The following is a 20,607-nucleotide window of genomic DNA, read 5'->3' on the forward strand; positions in this document are numbered from 1 at the left end:
ATTGCAACATACACTGATGTCCTACGGCCGCACCTCCCAGCAGCCACCTATATAGCTTCTTTGCTGGCAAGCCCCAGCTAACCGTCACAGAGCATTTGCATATAGGCTTCCACCGGCATGCGACCACCCACAGCTTCCCCCAACTGTTTTGCCAGGACAGAGTCAGCTACAGCCTCCCCACACAGCTTTACCAGTTCATGTGCAGGCCTCACCACCCACTGCCACAGCCCCAACCAAGCAGATTTGGTGGCCCCACCATCAGAGTGTTGTTGCCCAGCAGACCGGGAACACCTTGGTTCCTCCAGCGCAGCAAGTGCTTAACCTCGAGGGGACAGAGAACAAATCCATGTGCCTAGTCCTAACATCTCAGGGTTATAGCATGCAAGCCAGGAGTGCTGAGCTGAGCGTTGGCACCCAGAAATCATCAAGAAACTATCCCCGTCGACTAAACTCAACTTACACCACAGCCAAACCCTCTGGGCAACAAAGAACATAAAAGCAAAAAGCTTCATCTCACGGATAGCAACTGGAGGGATAAAAGGAATGTCAGCCCACAAAGATGAGAAAGAACTAGGACAAGAACTCTAGCAACTCTATAAGCCTGAGTGTCTTCTTACGTCAGAAGGACTGCACTAGCTCCCCAACAATGGTTTTTTTTGCTGGGGGAGAGGGGGACGGAGGAGAAAGTCTTGCTCTTTTGCCCAGGCTGGAGTGCAGGGGCACAATCTCAGCTCACTGCAACTTCAACCTTCCAGGTACAAGCGATTCTTCTGCCTTAGCTTCCTGGGTAGCTGGGATTATAGATGCCCACCACCACGCCCAGCTAATATTTTTATTTTTAGTAGAGATGGAGTTTCACCATGTGGGCCAGGCTGGTCTTGAATGCCTGACCTCAAGTGATCTGCCTACCTCAGCCTGCCAAAGTGCTGGGATTACAGGTGTGAACCTCTGCACCCAGCCTAGCAATGGTTCTTAACCAGACTGAAATGGCTCAAATTATGGGCATAAAATTCAGAAGATACTGAAATTCAGCAGGAGGAAGTTGAAACCCAATCCAAGGAATCTAAGGAATCCAGTAAAATGAGTCAGGAGCTGAAAGATGAAATAGTCATTTTAAGAAACAACCAAACTGATCTGGTAAAACTAAAAAACTCACTACAAGAACCTAATAATATCAATGGAAGTATTACCAGCAGAACAGAGTAAGCTGAGGAAGGAATCTCAAGAACTTGAAGACTGGTTCTTCTAATCAATTCAGACAAAAATACTAGAAAAATAATTTTTTAATGGGAAAAAATCTCCCAAAACGTAAGATTATATGAAGAGATCAAACCTACAACTCTTTGTTGTCCCTGAAAGAGAGGGAGAGAAAACAAGCAACTTGGAAAACATATTTGAGGATACAGTTCACAAAAATGTCCCCATCCTAGCTAAAGAGGTTGACATGCAAATTCAGGAAATTCATAGAACCCCCTGCAACATACTATACAAGATGACAATCCTCAAGACACATAATCATCAGATTCTTTAAGGTCAAAGCGAAAGAAAAAATATTAAAGGCAGCTAGAGAGAAAGGGCAAGTCTACTACAACCAGAGCCCCATTAGGCTAACATGAGATCTTTCAGCAGAAACCTTACAAGTCAGAAGAGACTGGGGCCTAATTCAACATCCTTAAGGAAAAGAAATTCCAACCAAGAATTTCATATTCAACCAAAGTAAGCTTCGTAAGTGAAGGAGAAATAAAATCCTTTCCAGACAACGAAATACTAAGGGAACTCATTACCACCAGACATGCCTTATAAGAGGTCCTTAAGGGAATGCTAAACATAGAAATGAAAGACCATTACCATCCACCACAGAAACACACTTAAGTACACAGACCACTAACACTATAAAGCAACTCTACAATCAAGTCTACATGACAACCAGCTAACAACATGATGACATGCTGAAATCTGCATATACCAATATTAATCTCGAATGTAAACAGGCTACATGTCCCATTTTGAACACACAGAATGGCAATTCAGATAAAGAACCAAGAACCAACTGTATGTTGTCTTTAAGAGACCCATTTCATATGCAATGCCACCCACAGGCTCCGAGTAAAGGAATGGAGAAAGATCTAGCAAGCCAACAGAAAACAAAAAAGAGCAGGCATGGGCAACTTATTTCAGACGAAACAGACTTGAAACCAGCAACAATCAAAAAGGACAAAGAAGGGCATTACAAAATGATAAAGGATTCAATTCAATAAGAAAACTTAACTATCCTAAATACGGATATACCCAACACTGGAGCACGCAGATTCATAAAACAAGCTCTGAGAGACCTATAGAGACTTACAAAACCACACAAAATAATAGTGAGAGACTTCAATAATCCACTGACAGTATTAGACAGACCTAAAGTCAACACTTGACCAAATGGACCTAACAGACTTCTACAGAACACCTCACCCAACAAAAACAGAATACACATTATTCTTATATGCATATGGCACATATCTAAAGGTAACCACATGCTCGGCCATAAAGCAATTCTCAACAAATTAAAAATCCCACAATCATATCAACCATATTCTCAAAGTGACAGTACAATAAAAATAGACATCAATACCAAGAAGAGCTCTCAAAACCATACGATTTCATGGAAATTAAACTGCTCACGAATGACTTTTGGATAAACAACGAAATCTTAATTTCGCTGAAATCAAGAAATTCTTCTGGCCAAGCACGGTGGCTCCTGCATGTAATCGCAGTACTTTGTGAGGCATAGGTGGGAGAATCGCTTGAGCCCAGGAGTTCAAGACCAGCCTGCCCAATATGGCAAAACACTGTCTCTACAAAAAATACAAAGAAATTAGTCAGGTCTAATTCTAAAAAAATAAAAAGGAATTCATTGAAACTAATGAAAACAAAGACACAAGATATCAGAAGCTCTGGGACACAGCTAATATGTATTCTTAAGAGGAAAGTTTATAGTGCTAAATGCACACATCAAAATGGTGGAAAGATTTAAAGTTAACCACTAACATCATGCCTAGAGGAATTAGAAAAATAAGCAAATCAACCCCACTAGCCATAGAAAAGAAACAACCAAAATCAGAGTTGAAATGAACAAAAAAATATACAAAAGATGGTTCCTTGAAAGAATGAGTAAGATAGATTGCCAGCTAGACTAACAAAGAAAAAAAAAGGGGGGAAGATCCAAATAAACACAATTAGAAATGGCAATGGGGACACTACCACTGACCCACAGAAATACAATAAAAAAAAATCCTTAGAGGCTACTATGAATACCTCTATGCACACAAACTAGAAAATCTACAATAAATGGATAAATTCCTGAAAACTTACAACCTCCCAAGATTAAACCAGGAAGAAATTAAATACCTGAACAGAACAATAACAAGTCCTGAAATTATATAAAAAGTCTACCAACCAGAAAAAGCCCTGGACCAGAAGAATTCATAACCAAATTCTACTGGACATATAAAGAAGAGCTAGTACCAATCCTACTGAAACTATTCCAAAAAATCAAGGAGGGACTCCTCTCTAATTCATTTTCTTTTATGAGGCCAGCATATTCTGATACCAAAACCTGGCAGAGACATAACAAAAACAGTAAACAGCAGGGCGCGGTGGCTCACACCTCTAATCCCAGCACTTTGGGAGGCCGAGGCGGCCGGATCACAAGGTCAAGAGATTGAGACCATCCTGGCCAACATGGTGAAACCCCATCTCTACTAAAAATACAAAAATTAGCCAGGTGTGGTGGCACACATCTGTGGTCCCAGCTACTCGGGAGGCTGAGGCAGAAGAATTGCTTGAACCCAGGAGGTGGAGGTTGCAATGAGCTGAGATTGTGACACTGCACTCCAGCCTGGTGACAGAGTAAGACTCCGCTTCAAAAAAAAAAAAAAAAAAAAAAAAAAAAAAAAAAAACAACACCAGGAAACTTCAGGCCAATATCCCTGATTAAAACAGAGGCAAAAATCTTCAATAAAATAGTAAACCAAATCCAACAGCACATCTACCATGATCAAGCAGACTTTATTCCTGGGATGCAAAGTTGGTTCAAAATATACAAATCGATTCATTACATAAACAGAACCAAAAACAAAAACTACATGATCATCTTGATAGATGCAGGAAAGACTTCTGACAAAATTCAACATCCCTTCATGTTAAAAACCCTCAAAAGACTAAGCATCAAAGGAATATACCTGGAAATAATAAGAGCTATCTATGACAAACCCACAGCTAACATCACAATGAATGGGCAAAAGCTGGAAGGATTCTCCTTGAGAACCAGAATAACACAAGGATGACCACTTACTACTTACTATTATTCAACACAGTTCTGGAAGTCCTAGCCAGAGCAATCAGGAAAGAGAAAGAATGAAAAGGCATCCAAACAAGAAGAGAGGAAGTCAAATCATCCCTGTTTGCAGACAATATGATTCTATCCTAGCAAACTCCATGGTCTCTGCCCAAAGGTTTTTAGAACTAATAACTTCAGCCAAATTTCAGGATACAAAATCAGTGTACAAAAATCAGTAGTATTTCTACATACCAATAACATCCAAGCGGAGAGCCAAATCAAGAATTCAATCCCATTCGCAATAACCACAAAAAAAAAAAAAAAAAAAAAAAATCTAGGAATACAGTTAACCAGGGAGGTAAAAGATCTACAAAACACTTCTCAAAGAAATCAGAGACAACACAAACAAGTGGAAAAAAATTCCATGCTCATAGACAGGAAGAATCAAAATTGTTAAAATGTCCATACTGCCCAAAGCAATTTACAGATTCAACGCTATGCCTATCAAACTGCTAATGTTATTTCCCAAAGAATTAGAAAAAAAAACTATTTTAAAATTCATAAGGGCCCAAAAAAGAGCTTGACTAGCCAAAGCAATCCTAAACTGAAAGAACAAAGAACAAAGCCTGAGGCATCACACTACCTGACTTCAAACTACAAGACTACAGTAACCCAAACAACAAGGCAGTGGTATCAAAACAAACATGTAGACCAGTGAAACAGGTCAGAGAACCCAGAAATAAAGCCACACACCTACAACCATCTGATTTTAACAAAACTAACAATAACATGCAATGGGGAAAGGACTCCCTATTCAATAAGTGGTGCTGGGATAACTGGCCAGCCATATGCAGCAGACTGAAACTGTATCCTACCTTTCATTAAATATAAAAATCAACTCAAGATAGATTAAAGACTTCAATGTAAAACCCAAAACTATAAAAATCCTAGAAGAAAACTTAGGGACTACCATGCTGGACATAAGCCCTGGCAAAGATTTAATGATGAAGACTCCAAAAATAACTGCAAAAAAACAAAACAAAACACAAAAATTTGCAAGTGGGACCTAATTAAACTAAAGAGCTTTTGCACAGCAAATAAAACTGTTCCCAGAGTAAATAGATGACCTACAGAATGGGAGAAAATATATGCAAGCTACACATATATCCAAGAAAGCTCTAATTATACAGAATCTATAAGAAACAAATAAACAAGAAAAAAAAACCCCATTTAAAAAATCGGCAATGGACATGAACAGACACCTCTCAAAAGACATACATGTGACCAAGAAACATGAAAAAAAAAAAAACTCAACATCACTAATCATTAGAGGAATGCAAATGAAAAGCACAATGAGATACCATCCTACACCAGTCAGAATGGCTATTATTAAAAAGTCAAAAACAACAGATGCTGGTGAGATTATACAGAAAAGGGAACACTTATATACTGCTGATGGGAATGTAAATTAGTTCAGCCACTTTGGAATGCAGTTTGGAGATTTCTCAAAGAATGAAGAACTACTATTAGAACCAGCAATCCCATTACTGCATAATACCCAAAGGACTATAAACTGTCCTGCCATAAAGACATATTCATATGTATGTTCACCACAGCACTACTTCACAATAGCAAAGACATGGACTCAACATAGGTGTCTGTCAACAATGGACTAGATAAAGAAAATGTGCTATATATTCACTATAGACTACCACACAGCCATAAAAAGGAACAAAATTATGGCCTTTGCAGCAACATGGATGCCACTGGAGGCCATTTCAGTGTGCGAGTTATCAAAGGAAAAGAAAACAAAATATTGCATGTTCTCACTTACAAGTGGGAGTTAAACCTTGAGTACTGTGTAAGTTCATTGTTGTGCTATTATAAAGAAATACTTGAGACTGGGTACTTTAGAAAGAAGAGGTTTAATTGGCTCATGGTTCTGCAAGCCATACAGGAAGCATGACACCAGCATCTATCTGCCCAGCTTCTGGGGAGGACACAGGAAGCTTTCAATCATGGCAGAAGGCAAAAGGAAGCCAGAACATCACATGGCCAGAGCAGGAGCAAGAGGAGGAATGCAGAGGAAGGTGCCACACACTTACCCAGATCTTGTAAGAACTATTCCAAGGATAGCACCAAGCCATGAATGATCACCCCTGCCATGACCCACTTGGCTCCCACCAGTCCCCATCTCCAACAATGGGGATTACAATTCAATATGAGATTTGGTGGGGACATGTATTCAAACTATATCCAGTACACGTGGACCCAAAGAAGGAAACAACAAACACCAAGGCCTGCTGTAGGCAGAGGGTGTGGAGAGGGTGAGGATCAAAAAACTACTATCTATCAAGTACTATGCTCTCTACCTGGGTGACAAAATAATTTGTACATCAAACCCCAGCAACACACAATTTACCCAACTAACAAATCTGCACATGTACCCCATGAACCTAAAAGTTAACAGGCAAAGAAAAGGAAGAAAAGGTGACACACAAAATGGGAAACACTGCAAATCATATATCTGATAAGGAGACAATATCCAGAATATGTGTGTGTGTATACATATACATATACTCTTACAACTCAAAAAGCAACCTGATTAAAAGATGGAAAAAGGACTTAAATAGGTATTTCTCCAATTAAGATATACAAATGGCCAATAAGCCATGAAAAGATGTTCAACATTACTAATTAGAGAAATGTAAATGAAAACTATGAGACAGCACCTGACATCCATTACAATAACTACTATCAAAAAAAGAGAAAATAAATGTTGGTGAGGATGTGGAGAAATTGCAACTCTTGTACACTGTTGGTGGGAATGTAAAATAGTGCAGCCACTATGGAAAGTAGTATGATGGTTCCTCAAAAAAACTGATAATAGAATTACTGTATCATCCAATAATTCCGCCTCTGGGTATGAAATCCAAAAATCTGACAGCACAGACTTAAGCTCAAAGAAAAGTATCCATGTTCATAATATCATTTTTCACAACAGCCAAAAGATGGAAGCTGCCCAACTATTCATCAACAGATGAATGGAGAAACAAAATGTGGTATACACATGCAATGGGATACCATTTAGCCTGAAAAATCATTGAAATTCTGACATATGCTACAACATGGATGCACCTTGAGGACATTATGCTAAGTAAAAGAAGCCAGTCACAAATGGTAAATACTGTATAATTCCACTTATACTTCAAGTATTTGAATTCACAGAGATCAAAAGTAGAATGATGGTTACTGGGGTCTGGGAAGAGGGTAGAATGGGTAGTCATTGCTTAACGGGTATAGTGGTTCAGTTTTGCAAGATGCAAATGATGGAGTTTTGCCCTGTCGCTGGAGTACAGTGGCGTGATCTCAGCTCGCTGCAACCTCCACCACCCAGTTCAAGCAATTCTCATACCTCAGCTTCCCAAGCAGCTGGGACTACAGGCTTACATCACCACACTCAGCCAATTTTTTGTATATTTAGTAGAGACAGGGTTTCACCATGTTGACCAGCAGGTCTTGAACTCCTAACCTTAAGTGATCTGCCAGGCTCAGCCTCCCAAAGTGCTGGAATGACAGACGTGAGCCAATATACCCAACCTATAATGTTATTTGGATGTGGACTTGGATTAGTTTTACGTAAATAGTGCAAACCAGAAGACAACAACTTAAATAAATTTTTTAAGAAATATAATTTGTATGCTAAGACATGAGAAAAAAATTAAATCATATCAAATACAGTTAAAACCAGAGAAGGCAAAAGAAGAGGGAAGACTGTTTAAAAAGGAAACTTGTACAACGAACAGAAAACAGCTATAAATATGATAGTGTCAAAGGAAAATGAAAGCTTTTTCTCTCTACTCACATTCAACACAGAACCCTTCTATAACCGTATGTGTCAAGTTCCCCCCGCCACCAAAAACTCTAAACAATTCTCCAACAGACACCAACTATAATTCAATTAAATAATGACACTATCTACCTACAGACAACATCAGATCCCACAGGTTAAGGGCTCAGTCCCTTAAGACTGCCTGTCACTTCAGACACCAGTTACAAGTCCCAGGCTGTGATCTGTGCTTCGGAATGACCAGCTATAAATAAGGGTTAGCACAACTTATTTATTTTGGTTTGCACAACTCACTTACTTTGATCTGATAATATGCTGGGATGGCTCACAAACCTCAGGGAAATACTTATGTTAAACAATTTATCATAAAGGATATTACAAAGGATACAGATAAAGACATGAACAGAGCAAAGTAAGGTGGTGGGGAGCTTCCATTGCCCTCCCTGTTGTGGACTTTGGTCTCTTCATAGGTTTTGGACCCAATCACCTGAGGATACTAAGGGCTAAATATATACATCATGATCTAATGGGATTTATTCTAAGTATGCAAGGCTAGTTTAACATTCAAAAATCAATTAATGTAATCTATCACACCAACAGGTTAAAGAAGAAAAAAATCCTATGGTAACAGTAATAGATGCAGAAAAAAAACATTTGACAAAATCCAACATTTCTTTTGATTTTTTTCAAGATGGAGTCTTGCTCTGTTGCCCAGGCTGGAGTGCAGTGGCACAATCTCAGCTCACTGCAACCTCTGCCTCTCAGGTTCAAGCAATTCTCATGCCTCAGCCTCCCGAATTAGCTGGGACTACAGGGACCTACTACCATGCCCAGCTAATTTTTGTATTTTCAGTAGAGATGGGGTTTCACCATTTTGGCCAGGCTGGTGTCAAACTCGTGGCCTCAAGTGGTCCACCCACCTCAGCCTCCGAAAGTGCTGGGATTACAGGCGTGAGCCTCCATGCCCAGCCCCAACATTCTTGAAGGAAAATAAAACACTCTCAGCAAAGCAGGAATAGACATGTATGTACAACAGAAAAAAAAAAAAAGCAGAGTATTGGTTGCCTCTAAAGATGAGGGTAGGAAAGGATTAGGAAACGTAGGGAAAGAGACTTTCTGGTGTGATAGTCATGTTCTATATCTTGACTGGGTTTGAGTTACACATGTGGATGCATTTCTCAAAACTCAGTCAATGCACACTTAAGATTTCTACATTTTCTTCTATATAAAACATTTTCTTCTATATAAACTTTACCTCAAAAGGAAACAAATAAGCAAATATTGAATTCTAATTAATGATACACATGCTGAAGTATTTAGAAGGAAATAAACTCATCTCTACACCTTACCCTGAAATACATTTAATAATATGAATTGATGCAAGGATAGAGAGACGAATAGATGGATAGGTATCCAACCAAACATGCGTGATTAAATATGTATGGTATTCCATTATACAGATATGTCAGTTTGTTTATCCATTCACCTGTTGGTGGATATTTGGATTGTTTCCCATTTGGGGGCTATTAAAAATAAAGCTGCTATGAACATTTGTGTGCAAATCTTTGTATGAACATATGCTTTCATTTCTCTTGGGTAAACGTAGAAATGCAATGGCCTGATCATACAGTAGCTGTATGTTTAACTTTTTAAGAAATTGCCAAATTGTTTTTCCAAGTTGTTGTAACATTTTACATCCCCAGGAGACATATAATAGAGAATTCCAATTTTTCCACATCCTCACCACCACTTGCTGTGGTCAGCAATAAAAAGGAATAAACTATTGATTGTACTACTACATGGATAAATCTCAAAATAATTATGCTGAAAGAAGCCAGACTGAAAGAATACAAACTGCACAATTCCATTTATACTACAGGTCTAGAAAACTCAAGTTCATATACAGTAATAGAAAGCAAATCAGTGGTTACCTGAGGACAAGAAGGTTAAAAGGGCCAAGGAGGATTAGAAGAAAACAGTTTACAAAAAGGCACGAGGAAACTTTAAATGACAGCTATGTTCATTATCTTGTGATGATTGTTACCTGCATGCATATGTACACTAAAACTTATCAAATTGTAGACTTTCATGTATTTTACTGCATGTTAATTATACCTCAATAAAGCTGTTAATACATAATATTAATGACAAAATCTAGATAATGGGTATATGGAGAGGTACTATAAAAATCTCCTAACACTTTTTATAATAAAATGTTTCATAGTCTTCAAAGTTCTATTAAAGTATCTTAGAACATGAATATAAAAACAATATTTAAGGAATTGGTAATTAACACCAGACTGTAAGAATAATTTGTTCGGTTCCCCAGTGTATTCTGAGCACAGAAAAATGACTCCTGAAAATAAAAAACTGTATCCTGGCCGGGCGGGTGGCTCAAGCCTGTAATCCCAGCACTTTGGGAGGCCGAGGCGGGTGGATCACGAGGTCAAGAGATCGAGACCATCCTGGTCAACAAGGTGAAACCCCGTCTCTACTAAAAATACAAAAAATTAGCTGGGCATGGTGGCCTGTGCCTGTAATCCCAGCTACTCAGGAGGCTGAGGCAGGAGAATGGCCTGAACCCAGGAGGCAGAGGCTGCGGTGAGCTGAGATCGCGCCATTGCACTCCAGCCTGGGTAACAAGAGCGAAACTCCGTCTCAGAAAAAAACAAAAACTGTATCCTAACTAAATCTTCATCTTCCTGTACTGCTCCTGATATAATGGGGGTATGTAGTAAGTGGCCACTAAACACAAGATTCTATTATAAAGGGAGAGCTGGAAGATTAACATTTCAAAAACAAATTATGTTAACAGATAAGAAATCTGAACTTCTCATATTACAGAAAAAAAATTACAAATTTGTCCAAGTATCATGATTTTGGAGAAAACAAAAGAAAGACAAGGGAGGCTAAACTAAGAAGGGGCTATGAAGTACAGGTACTTCCTGTGTTACAAATGAGAATTCTATCACACAAGCCACCTTTACTACTGCTTTTGCTTAATGCTCTCTTAAAATGTACCCAACTGTGCATCACAGTCCCTGGTGTCAATTGTTTCAAAAAAGATTTTGATGTGCTATAATCTCTGGAGGCAGGTTCAAAAATCTGTATTCATAACAAGCACCTATGGCTAATTCTGATGCAGCCTAGCTCTTAAATACGTGAAATGGTTGGGTGCAGTGGCTCACGCCTGTAATGCCAACACTTTGGGAGACCAAGGTGGGTGGATTACTTGAGATCAGGTGTTCAAGATCAGCCTGGTCGACATGGTGAAACCCCATCCCTACTAAAAATGCAAAACTTAGCCGGGCATGGTGGCAGGTACCAATAATCCCTGCTACTCAGGAGGCTGAGGCAGGAGAATCACTTAAGGCCATGAGACAGAAATTGCAGTGAGCTGAGACTGTGTCACTACACTCCAGCCGGGGTGACAGAGCAAGACTCCATCTCAAATCTAAGAAAAAGAAAATACATGAAATGCTACATTGCTTGAGAAAGTTGGGAGGATAAATTTCAGATGAGTCTATGAAACATTATCACCTCTCTAACTAGATGATACATGGGAAGGGAAAATTATAAATAGAAGTGTATAAAAAGTATACCTTAGCAACATCAAAATTTGCCAAGAGTCAGTCCTGGGATGAAGCTCAATTCCTTTTCCCTGAAAGACAGATTATTCTAGCACTGAGTCTAATTACTGTATTGAACCCAGTACAGTTGCATTCTTCTGCTGCATTATAATTAAACAGCTTTATGGAAAACTCCTCATTCATATTAGGAAAATGCATTCAGAACTCCACAGAATCATCTCAGCAACAAATTTTCAGAACATCCGTTATTAGTAATGACTGAATACTAATTTGATAGTATTATACTAACATGCTAATACTGAAATTCGCTGGATTATTACACAGAAGCCCAGCAAAAACACTTATCATATTAGTACTACTAATAATATTAATAATATTAGCTTAAAATTTTTAATAATTACTAAAATTATTACTAATAATATTAGCTTAAATATTAATATTAGCTTACTAATAATATTAGCTTAAAATTTTTCTATGCAACATACTCTTTTTTTTTTTTTTTTTTTTTTTTTTTGAGGCAAGGTCTTGCTCTGTCGCCCAGGCTAGAGGGCAGTGGCGCATTCTTGGCTTACTACAACCTACACCTCCCAGCTTCAAGAGTCTCCTGCCTCAGTCTCCTGAGTAGCTGCGATTAAGGCAAGCGCCACCATGCCCAACTAATTTTTGTATCTTACTGTTTTAGTAGAGATGAGGTTTCACCATGTTGGCCAGAATGGTCTCAAGTGATCTGCCATCCTCAGTCTCCCAAAGTGCTGGGATTACAGGCATGAGCCACTTCGCCTGGCCATCTAACTTCTATTACAGAAATTTTCAAACAATGTTTTTTAAAAAATCCTCTAAGTTTATCAAGTTACTACTTTTGAAATTCTCAAAGAATATTTTTTAAAAATATGCCACCTATTAAAGTTTCATTTATCAAAATACAACCAATTTCTATAAATAAAACACTGACGCATTATTTTATTTCGAGACAGGGTCTCACTGTCTGTTGCCCAGGTTGGAATGCAGTGGCATGATCACAGCTCACTGTAATTTCAAACTCCTGTGCTCAAGCCATCTTCCCGCTAAGCCTTCCAAAGCACTGGGATTACAGGAATGAGCATCACACCTGGACAATGACTTGCTATTTTTTAAATTATTTGATAAAGACTAAAGTTAGAGGGATCACACTACCTGACTTCTAGACTAACTAAAGCTACAGTCATTAAGACAGTAGACAGTACAGTATTGGTGAAATGACAGACACACAGATTGATGGGACAGACTAAACCCACACAATATTATGTCTACTGGCTTTTTTTTCCCCCAAAGTGCAAAGATAATTCATTTGAGAAAGAATAGTCTTTTTTAGCAAGTAGTGCTGAACAACTGGATATTGAATCCACATGCAAACAAATGAATCTCAACCTTCAACATGTATCACATATCTTACACAGAAAGAGATTCAAAACCTAAAACTACAAAATTTCCAAAAGAAAATGTAGGAGAACATCTTTGACTTTGGTTGGGAAAAGATTTCTTAGATATGATTACCAAAAACCATGATTCATAAAAGAAATGTTTTATAAACTGGGCTTTACCTAAAATTAAAAATGTATGCTCTACAAAAGACAAAGTGGGAAAAGACTAAGAAAATATTTTCAAATCACATATCTGAGGAAAAACTTAATATTTAAACTTGTATCCTTAGTATTTAAAGTCCTTTCAAAACTCAACAATAAGAAAACACTTTGGAAAACAGTTTGGCAGTTCCTCAAAAGATTACACAAAGAGTCAGCATATGACCCAGCAATTCACTTCTACGTATATATCCAAGAGAATTTAAAACATATATCCACAGGAAAAAATAAACAACTTGTTCATGAATGTTCAGTTACATTATTCACAATATCCAAAAGCTGATGTTTAGGAATAATATCAACATCCACCAACTGGTGAGTATGGATAAACAAATTGTGGTCTATGAATACAATGGAGTATTATTTAACTATAAAAGTAAATGAAATAGTCATACATCCTTCAACATGGAGGAACCTTGAAAATACATTAGGTTAAAGAAGCCAGAAACAAAAGGCCACATATTATATAATTCCATTTAAATGAAATTTCCAGAATTACCAAATCCAGAAAGACAGAAAGTAGATTACTGGTTGCCAGAGGTGGAAGAGGGAGAAGTGGGAGGAAATCGAGAGTCACTCCTAATGGGCATGAAGTTTAAATTTGGAGTGCTGAAGTGTTCCAGAATGAGACAGTGGGGATGACTGTGACTATACTCAATTTTGTGATAAACACTGAATTGCACATTTTAAAAAACACTGAATTGTACATTTTAAAAGGGTGAAATTTATGGTATATGAATTTAATCTCAATTTTTAAAAACCCACACAACCCAATTTAAAATGACCCTGCAATCTCACTCTTAGGTATTTATTCAAGAGAAATAACAATTATGTTCACACAAACATCTGTACATGAATGTTTATGACAGCTTTATTCATAACCTTCAAAAACTGAAATATCCTTCAACTAGCAAACAGATAAATACTTACAGTGAGGAGGGCGCTGTGGCTCACGCCTGTAATCCCAACACTTTGGGAGGCAGAGGCAGGCAGATCACTTGAGGTCAGGAGTTCAAAACCAGCCTGGCCAAGATGATGAAACCCTATTTCTACTAAAAGACAACAATTAGCCAGGCGGGATGGCAAGACTGTAGTCCCGGCTACCCGGGAGGCTGAGGCACGAGAATAACTTGAACCTGGGAGGCAGAGGTTACAGTGAGCCAAGTTCGTGCCACTGCACTCCAGCCTCGGCAACAGAATGAGACTCTGTCTCAAAAACAAACACACAGTCCATCCATAGAATGAAATACTACTCAAAAATACAGAAATGAAATTCACTAATGTATGCAACATATGAATGAATTAAAGTCAGACCCGAAAGACTACATACCATATAATTCCATTTATATGCACTCTGGAAAGGATAAAACTAAAAGGATGGAAATTGATGACTGGCTACCAGGAGGCAGGGTGAGGTAAACTACGAAGGAGCACCTGCGAGAATTTGGGGTGCCTGATGAAACTTTATGTGTCATTATTGTAGTGGCGGATACATGCCTCTTAGCATTTGTCAAGACAAAACTGTATCACAAGGGTGAATTTTACTGCATGTAAATTTTAAATAAAAAAAAAGTTGATTAATCACTCTAGACAAACCTCCACCCTGAACGTCCATCTACAGATCAAAGTTCACCTCAAGTATTCCTAAGGCTTCCTTCTGAGGCAGATGGAGCCAACTTTTATTTTCACTTGGCAACTGATAAGCAGCAGACAAAACGGTCTGCAAGTTCCTAGTACTAATCAAACAGGCTGAAACAGCTATCACTATGTCCCTAGATTTTTGTAATTCACTCATTCTCCATCATTGTACCAGGTCTCCACCGTAGCAACATTCTTTAAAATTAAACTAACTTGCCGGTTTACATCATCTCATAAACAAGATGAGTCAAGAGAAGTATTTCAGAAGAAGGCTGGAAGTGTGTGCACAGCCAAGAATACATTACTTTAAATACATATTTAAATACACATACTATTCACACACAAAATTAACTCTCACTTTGGCCTGGAAAATTCATTTCATAAAGGAGTCTAATTTCTAGCAGGTGTTTAAAATAAACAAGGGCATAATACAAAAACAGATGGAAACGCTAAAAATGAGGCTCTCAGTAAGGCAGAACTCCAAACTAAACGCACCCAAGGAAAGCTGGGTCTGTCACTATCTAGGCAGCGTGAGGCCCGGTTCAGCCCCGTCTTTTGCAGGTCTGAGACGCTGCACCGCACGCCTTGGCTTTTCTTTAAAATTCAGCAGTTCACTGACTCACATATCCAAAAGTCTTGAAATGTGACGCATTCCTGGGTCAGGCTGTAAACTGCTAACACGCATGCAACCGTTTGAGTTACTCTGCACGTGAGTTTCCTTTTTGTTATCTGCCGAAGCCAGGTGAGCGAGATGGTGTCCGGGTCCTAGGGCCGGAAGGGGGAGCGCAGGAAGCACCACGGGTCTAGCCGGGAACTGAGGCTAGGCTAGGGAAGCAAGAAAGCAAGCGTCCCGGGTCACGCCGCCCTGCCTTCACGTGCGAGGAGGCAGGCGACAAGCGTGGCCCCTCTGGGGGCCTTCGTCATAACCCCAAGGGGGCAATGGACAGACATGGGACCCAGCCCAGGAGCGCGTCGTCTCGCCTCGTCGCCGCTCGCGGCTAAAGCCAGACCGCGAGGCGCCAGGGGTAGAGAAGGGCCCCTCGCCGGGAGTTGAACGCCGGTCCCTTCCGCCGCTCCGCTCGGAAAATAACAGACCTTTTCATCTCGCACTCATGACCCTCTCCTTCCCCCAAAAATATAAACAACTCGAGGGCGGAGGCCCAGGAACTGCCGCCCGGCTTTACGTAACTTGACCCAGAGGCGGGCGGCGGCAGGTGGCTGCTCCCGGCGAGCAAGGTGCTCGAAGCCCCGAGAACACCGGACCCGGCTCGGGCAGCGAGACGGCCTGGAGGCAGGCGAGGCCGGGGAGCGGCGGCCACCTCGTTACCTTTCCAGATGCCCAGAGAGAGCTGGGACGTGTCCAGGTCCACCACATAGTCCCCCAAGAACCGGTTCAACACGTCCACGACCACCGACTCGAAAACCATGTTCCTCAGCCGCGGTGAGCACGGCAGCCGGCCCGTGCGCTCCTCCTCCCCACGCCGCCTTCCCCACGCCCCTCCTTCGAGGCCGTTCGGTTCACCGGCTCCCGGGCAGCTCCGGCTGCGGCGCCCCCACTGGCCGGACGCGCAGCCCCAGCGCGAGTGCAGCCAGGGGAGCTGGGGAGCCGCCTGCACGACGCGTGCGCAGGTCAGCGCGCGGGGGGAGGCGGAGCGCTGCGCCGACCAGGGCGTGCCGCCGGAAGAGGGAGTAAAGGCGGCTGCGCCGCCGCGGCTCTGGAGAGTTCGGTTGTTGCGCCGAGCCCGTCTCCCCTTTGCTGTTGGCACCGCCTCCTCCTCATCGCCTGGCAACGGGACACAGGTCAGGAGCTACAGGATTTTTTCCGCCCCCGCCCTCTCTTGCAGATCTGAGTCCGGAACGGCCCCCAGGGGCGGGACGGTTGCGACCGACGGGAACGCTCCTCCCCATAGAGGGTGGTGGCCGCCCCCACGCGGGCGCGGGGCTCGCTCTTGTGTAAAGGTGGGAGGATTCCAGCCTCCGCCGGAGGCTTCACGGGGACTGTCCCAGGGAGCATCTCCCCATTATTACAGGTCGGGGGGTCCGGCCAGCCTGAGTGTCCTGGCGCCTGTAACCTCCCCGCCTGGTTCTCCGAACGTCTGGCCCTTAAGAGGACTTAACTTCCTACTGCGAGTCGAGGATGGAATTACACAGTCACTGCCCTGCATCTGAGATGAGCACCCATTTTTGGTCAAGTCATTTTTGCGGAGCCGTCTTTCATTCCAAAGAGTGACACGTTTCCCTGCAGATAGATAAGAGTTAAAGAGTCAGCCGGTCTGGAAACTGCTGAACGCCCTCCAAGAAATACTGGGAGTGCTGGACCCCTCAACCCTGAGCCTCCACCGAACCACTGACCTAAAATAAATTACAATTACAACTCTTTCGGCCCGTTTGGCCTTATGTAGAAATAGTCTCAAAGGCCTGAGATCACAGAGATGCTAGATGTGAGGTTTAGATAATTGTAATTAGTCATCTTCAGGACCAAAGAAGTGTGCATTGAGCGTTTTATCTTTGCACGTTAAACGAATAATGATGGCTTTCTATTAATTCCTGGGTCATTTTACTACTTTTTGTGCAGTCACCAGATTTTTCCAAAGTAAAGGTTTAAGGTGTGTCTTTCAAAGTTAGAATGCCTGACAAAAACTAAATCTTTACATGGGTTTATGAATTATTTTTATATAATTTTATATCAGAAGGACTTTTATGAAGTCTCCAACCTCTTAGTCTTAAATATAATGAAGCTGAAATGTTAGGGATGTGTGCAAGGTCATACAACCAATGTTCTGTGAAGAACTGGAACCTGGCCCTTCTGATTGACCACCACCCCACCTGAATTCCCTTGCATTCAGCTAACAATCTACTTCAGCACACCTGCATGGAGAAACTAATAAAGGCTAAAATGCTTAGGAAAGGGAAGAGCATAATGAGGCATTTTTCCATGGTACTATTAATAAGAAGCCAGATACACAGTAACTGCAAAATTCCACTGTTATATCTAGCACTGCAAATGCAAAGTTAAACGAATTTCCAGAACTCACTCCAAAAATCCACCTGAAGTATCATGCAAACGCTTTCATATTAGTTTTCTACAATCTAGGAAAATTTTGTCTAAGTGAGGAAGGGGAAAGGATGTTGCTGAAAAGTTAAAGGTGTAAGCATTTAATTGTAAACAAAGCAATGAAAAAATTCTGCTGAGGAAATGTTAGAAATAAGTGGATGCATATTATAACCGAATTCTTAGTGTTATATGTATCCCAAACATGCTTCCCAAATACTGAAAGATAAAATTTTGCAATCAGTCTTTGTATTGCCTAATCCATCTAAGGAAGTTTGTAAGCAAAAATATATTAACATCATCATGTAAAAGATACACTCATTAAACCATTTTCTGTTGTACCTTGAAAAATAAGCCCAATGGCTACTGTAAAACTCAAGTTTCAAATTAGGCAATATGTCAGTGTAAGTTGGTCTTTCTCTAGATCGCAATTAAAATGCTGTATTTCATTCTTTGGTCAAATGAAAAAAAAAGAGGGTAAGAGCATCTGAATGACCCCAAACTGCAGTATCATCTAACTTTATAATAAATCTCTAAGATTGCAAGTAGGACTTGCAGTTTTATGTATAGTTTCCATGCCACAGCTCCTCTTTAAAGTTTGGGCATGCTGGTCGTAATCTTGGAATCTTTTTTTCTCCTAATCTTAATCCTTTTGTCCACAGTAAATGTCATTGGTGTGCTGCTTGTCCTTATCATTTCCCATGAGCATTGTGGTAGCAGACTAGATGGCCAGATAGCAAAGCCATTGAAGCCAACCACGCTACCAGAAGGTGTCCTGGAGGAACAGGTATAGAAGATGGCCATTTAATAAGTATGGGACTTTTACTGATCTAACCTGACAGAGTCCTGTGCTCCGTCTCGGTTAATGCTTTAAAAATTGTAAACAACAAAAAGTTATTTGGATCCTGGCATGGTGGTGCATTGCCTGTAGTCCCAAGCTACTTGAAGGTTGATAGGATCCCTTGAGCTCAGGAGTTCGGAGCTGCAATGAATTATGATAGTGCCACTGCACTCCACTCCAGGTGACACAGTGAAAAAAAATTCTTTAGACTTAAGTGTTCCAATCCATAATAAAAAGAGGAAAATTCTCTGGAAGGGGAGTGTAAACAAAAAGGTAAAAACCTTTTAAGAATCTTACTTAAGGCCAGGCATAGTGGCTCAGGTCTGTAATCCCAGCACTTTGGGAGGCCAAGGCAGGCAGATCACCTGAGGTCAGGAGTCTGAGACCAGCCTAGCCAACATTGCAAAACCCCATCTCTACTTTGTATACCAAAAAATTAAAAAAAAAAAAAATTAGGCATGGTGGCACCCACCTGTAATCCCAGCTATTCTCCCAGGCAGGAAAACTGCTTGAACCCCAGAGGTGGAGGTTGCAGTGAGCCAAGATCGCACCATTGCACTCCAGCCTGGGCAACAAGAGCCAAACTCCATCTCAGAAAAAAAAGAATCTAATTAAGCAGGGCAGGGGGAAGTGTAAATTTCCACAATCTTTCTAAAAGGCAGTTCCTAAACGTTTACAAACTGACATAGTACATATGTATATACATGTATATCAGTGTACATACATATGTATGTACATGTATATATGACTGACTCAGCAATCCCACTGCTACAGATTTACCCTAAGAAGATAATTATAAAAATCCAAAAAGCTATTCCCACAATAACTTTTTTTTTTTTTGAGATAGAGTCTCACTCTTGTCACCCTGGCTGGAGTGCAGTGATACAGTCTTGGCTCACTGCAACCTCCACTCCCAGGAGGGTTTAAGTGATTCTACTGCCTCAGCCTCCAAGTAGCTAGAATTATAGGCAGGTGCCACCACACCTGGCTAATTTTTGTATTTTTAATACACATGGGTTTTCACCATGTTGGCCAGGCTGGTCTCAAATTTCTGACCTCAAGTGATGCATTCGCCTAGGCCTCCCAAAGTGCTGGAATTACAGGCATGAGCCACCGTGACCAGCCAAGAACATTATTTAAAGCATTGTTTATAATAGCAAAAAGAAACAGAAATGACCTAAATATCCAGTAATAGGGAAGCTGGTTAAGTAAACATACACACGTAATGTGTTACTATACAGGCATTAAGATAATAATGAAAGTCTATACTAGTGTGGAAAGATGTTGATAATATATGCTCATGAGAAGCAAGGTGCAGAATGGTATCCCACTATTTATAAAAATCTGTGAGTTTTTAGGTGTGCAGAGCATTTATATACAGGAAGAAATCTAGAAGTATGCTCACCAAATGTTAGCAGTGCTTATCTCTATATTGTGAGACTTCTGGCAATATGCATTTTTTCTGTTCTTTCAAGTTTAATTTTTTATAGTGAGCATGTATTATTTTGCCCTTCTAAACTGGTGAGGAAGGATGTGTCAAAAATGCTATTATGTTGTATGTTATAACTCCCTGGGAAAACTATATATGCATATTGACAAATTGCTGTGAGCAGGGTCTGAATGTTGTTGGGTAGTTGATAGACATGGATGTGAACTCTCAAAAGCCTACCAAAAGACATGAGCAGATATT

At 40.5% G+C, this 20,607-nt stretch overlaps 2 protein-coding genes across 18 annotated transcripts in view; one reads left to right on the top strand and one right to left on the bottom strand.

Moving 5' to 3' along the window:
* Positions 1-16,618, bottom strand: part of VPS13A (vacuolar protein sorting 13 homolog A) — a 235,381-nt gene extending 218,763 nt beyond the window's left edge. For 2 of the 3 annotated variants that reach the window (XM_003920858.4, XM_003920859.4), the window contains exon 1: positions 16,352-16,618. In XM_003920858.4, coding sequence (XP_003920907.2) covers positions 16,352-16,451 — 100 coding nt within the window. In that variant the 5' untranslated portion in view covers positions 16,452-16,618. The remainder of the gene's footprint in view (positions 1-16,351) is intronic. The other variant, XM_010341278.3, reaches the window with a different exon arrangement.
* Positions 16,619-16,683: 65 nt separating this feature from the next.
* Positions 16,684-20,607, top strand: part of PRUNE2 (prune homolog 2 with BCH domain) — a 537,643-nt gene continuing 533,719 nt past the window's right edge. For 11 of the 15 annotated variants that reach the window (XM_074394629.1, XM_074394637.1, XM_074394635.1 and 8 more), the window contains exon 1: positions 16,687-16,824. The gene's annotated coding sequence lies outside the window, so the exon portion shown is untranslated. Of the gene's footprint in view, positions 16,825-18,738; positions 18,864-20,607 lie in introns of all 15 variants that reach the window. The other 4 variants (XM_074394645.1, XM_074394643.1, XM_074394630.1 and 1 more) reach the window with 3 other exon arrangements.

Source organism: Saimiri boliviensis, chromosome 2, assembly GCF_048565385.1.
Source record: "Saimiri boliviensis isolate mSaiBol1 chromosome 2, mSaiBol1.pri, whole genome shotgun sequence".
Lineage (NCBI taxonomy): Eukaryota > Metazoa > Chordata > Mammalia > Primates > Cebidae > Saimiri > Saimiri boliviensis.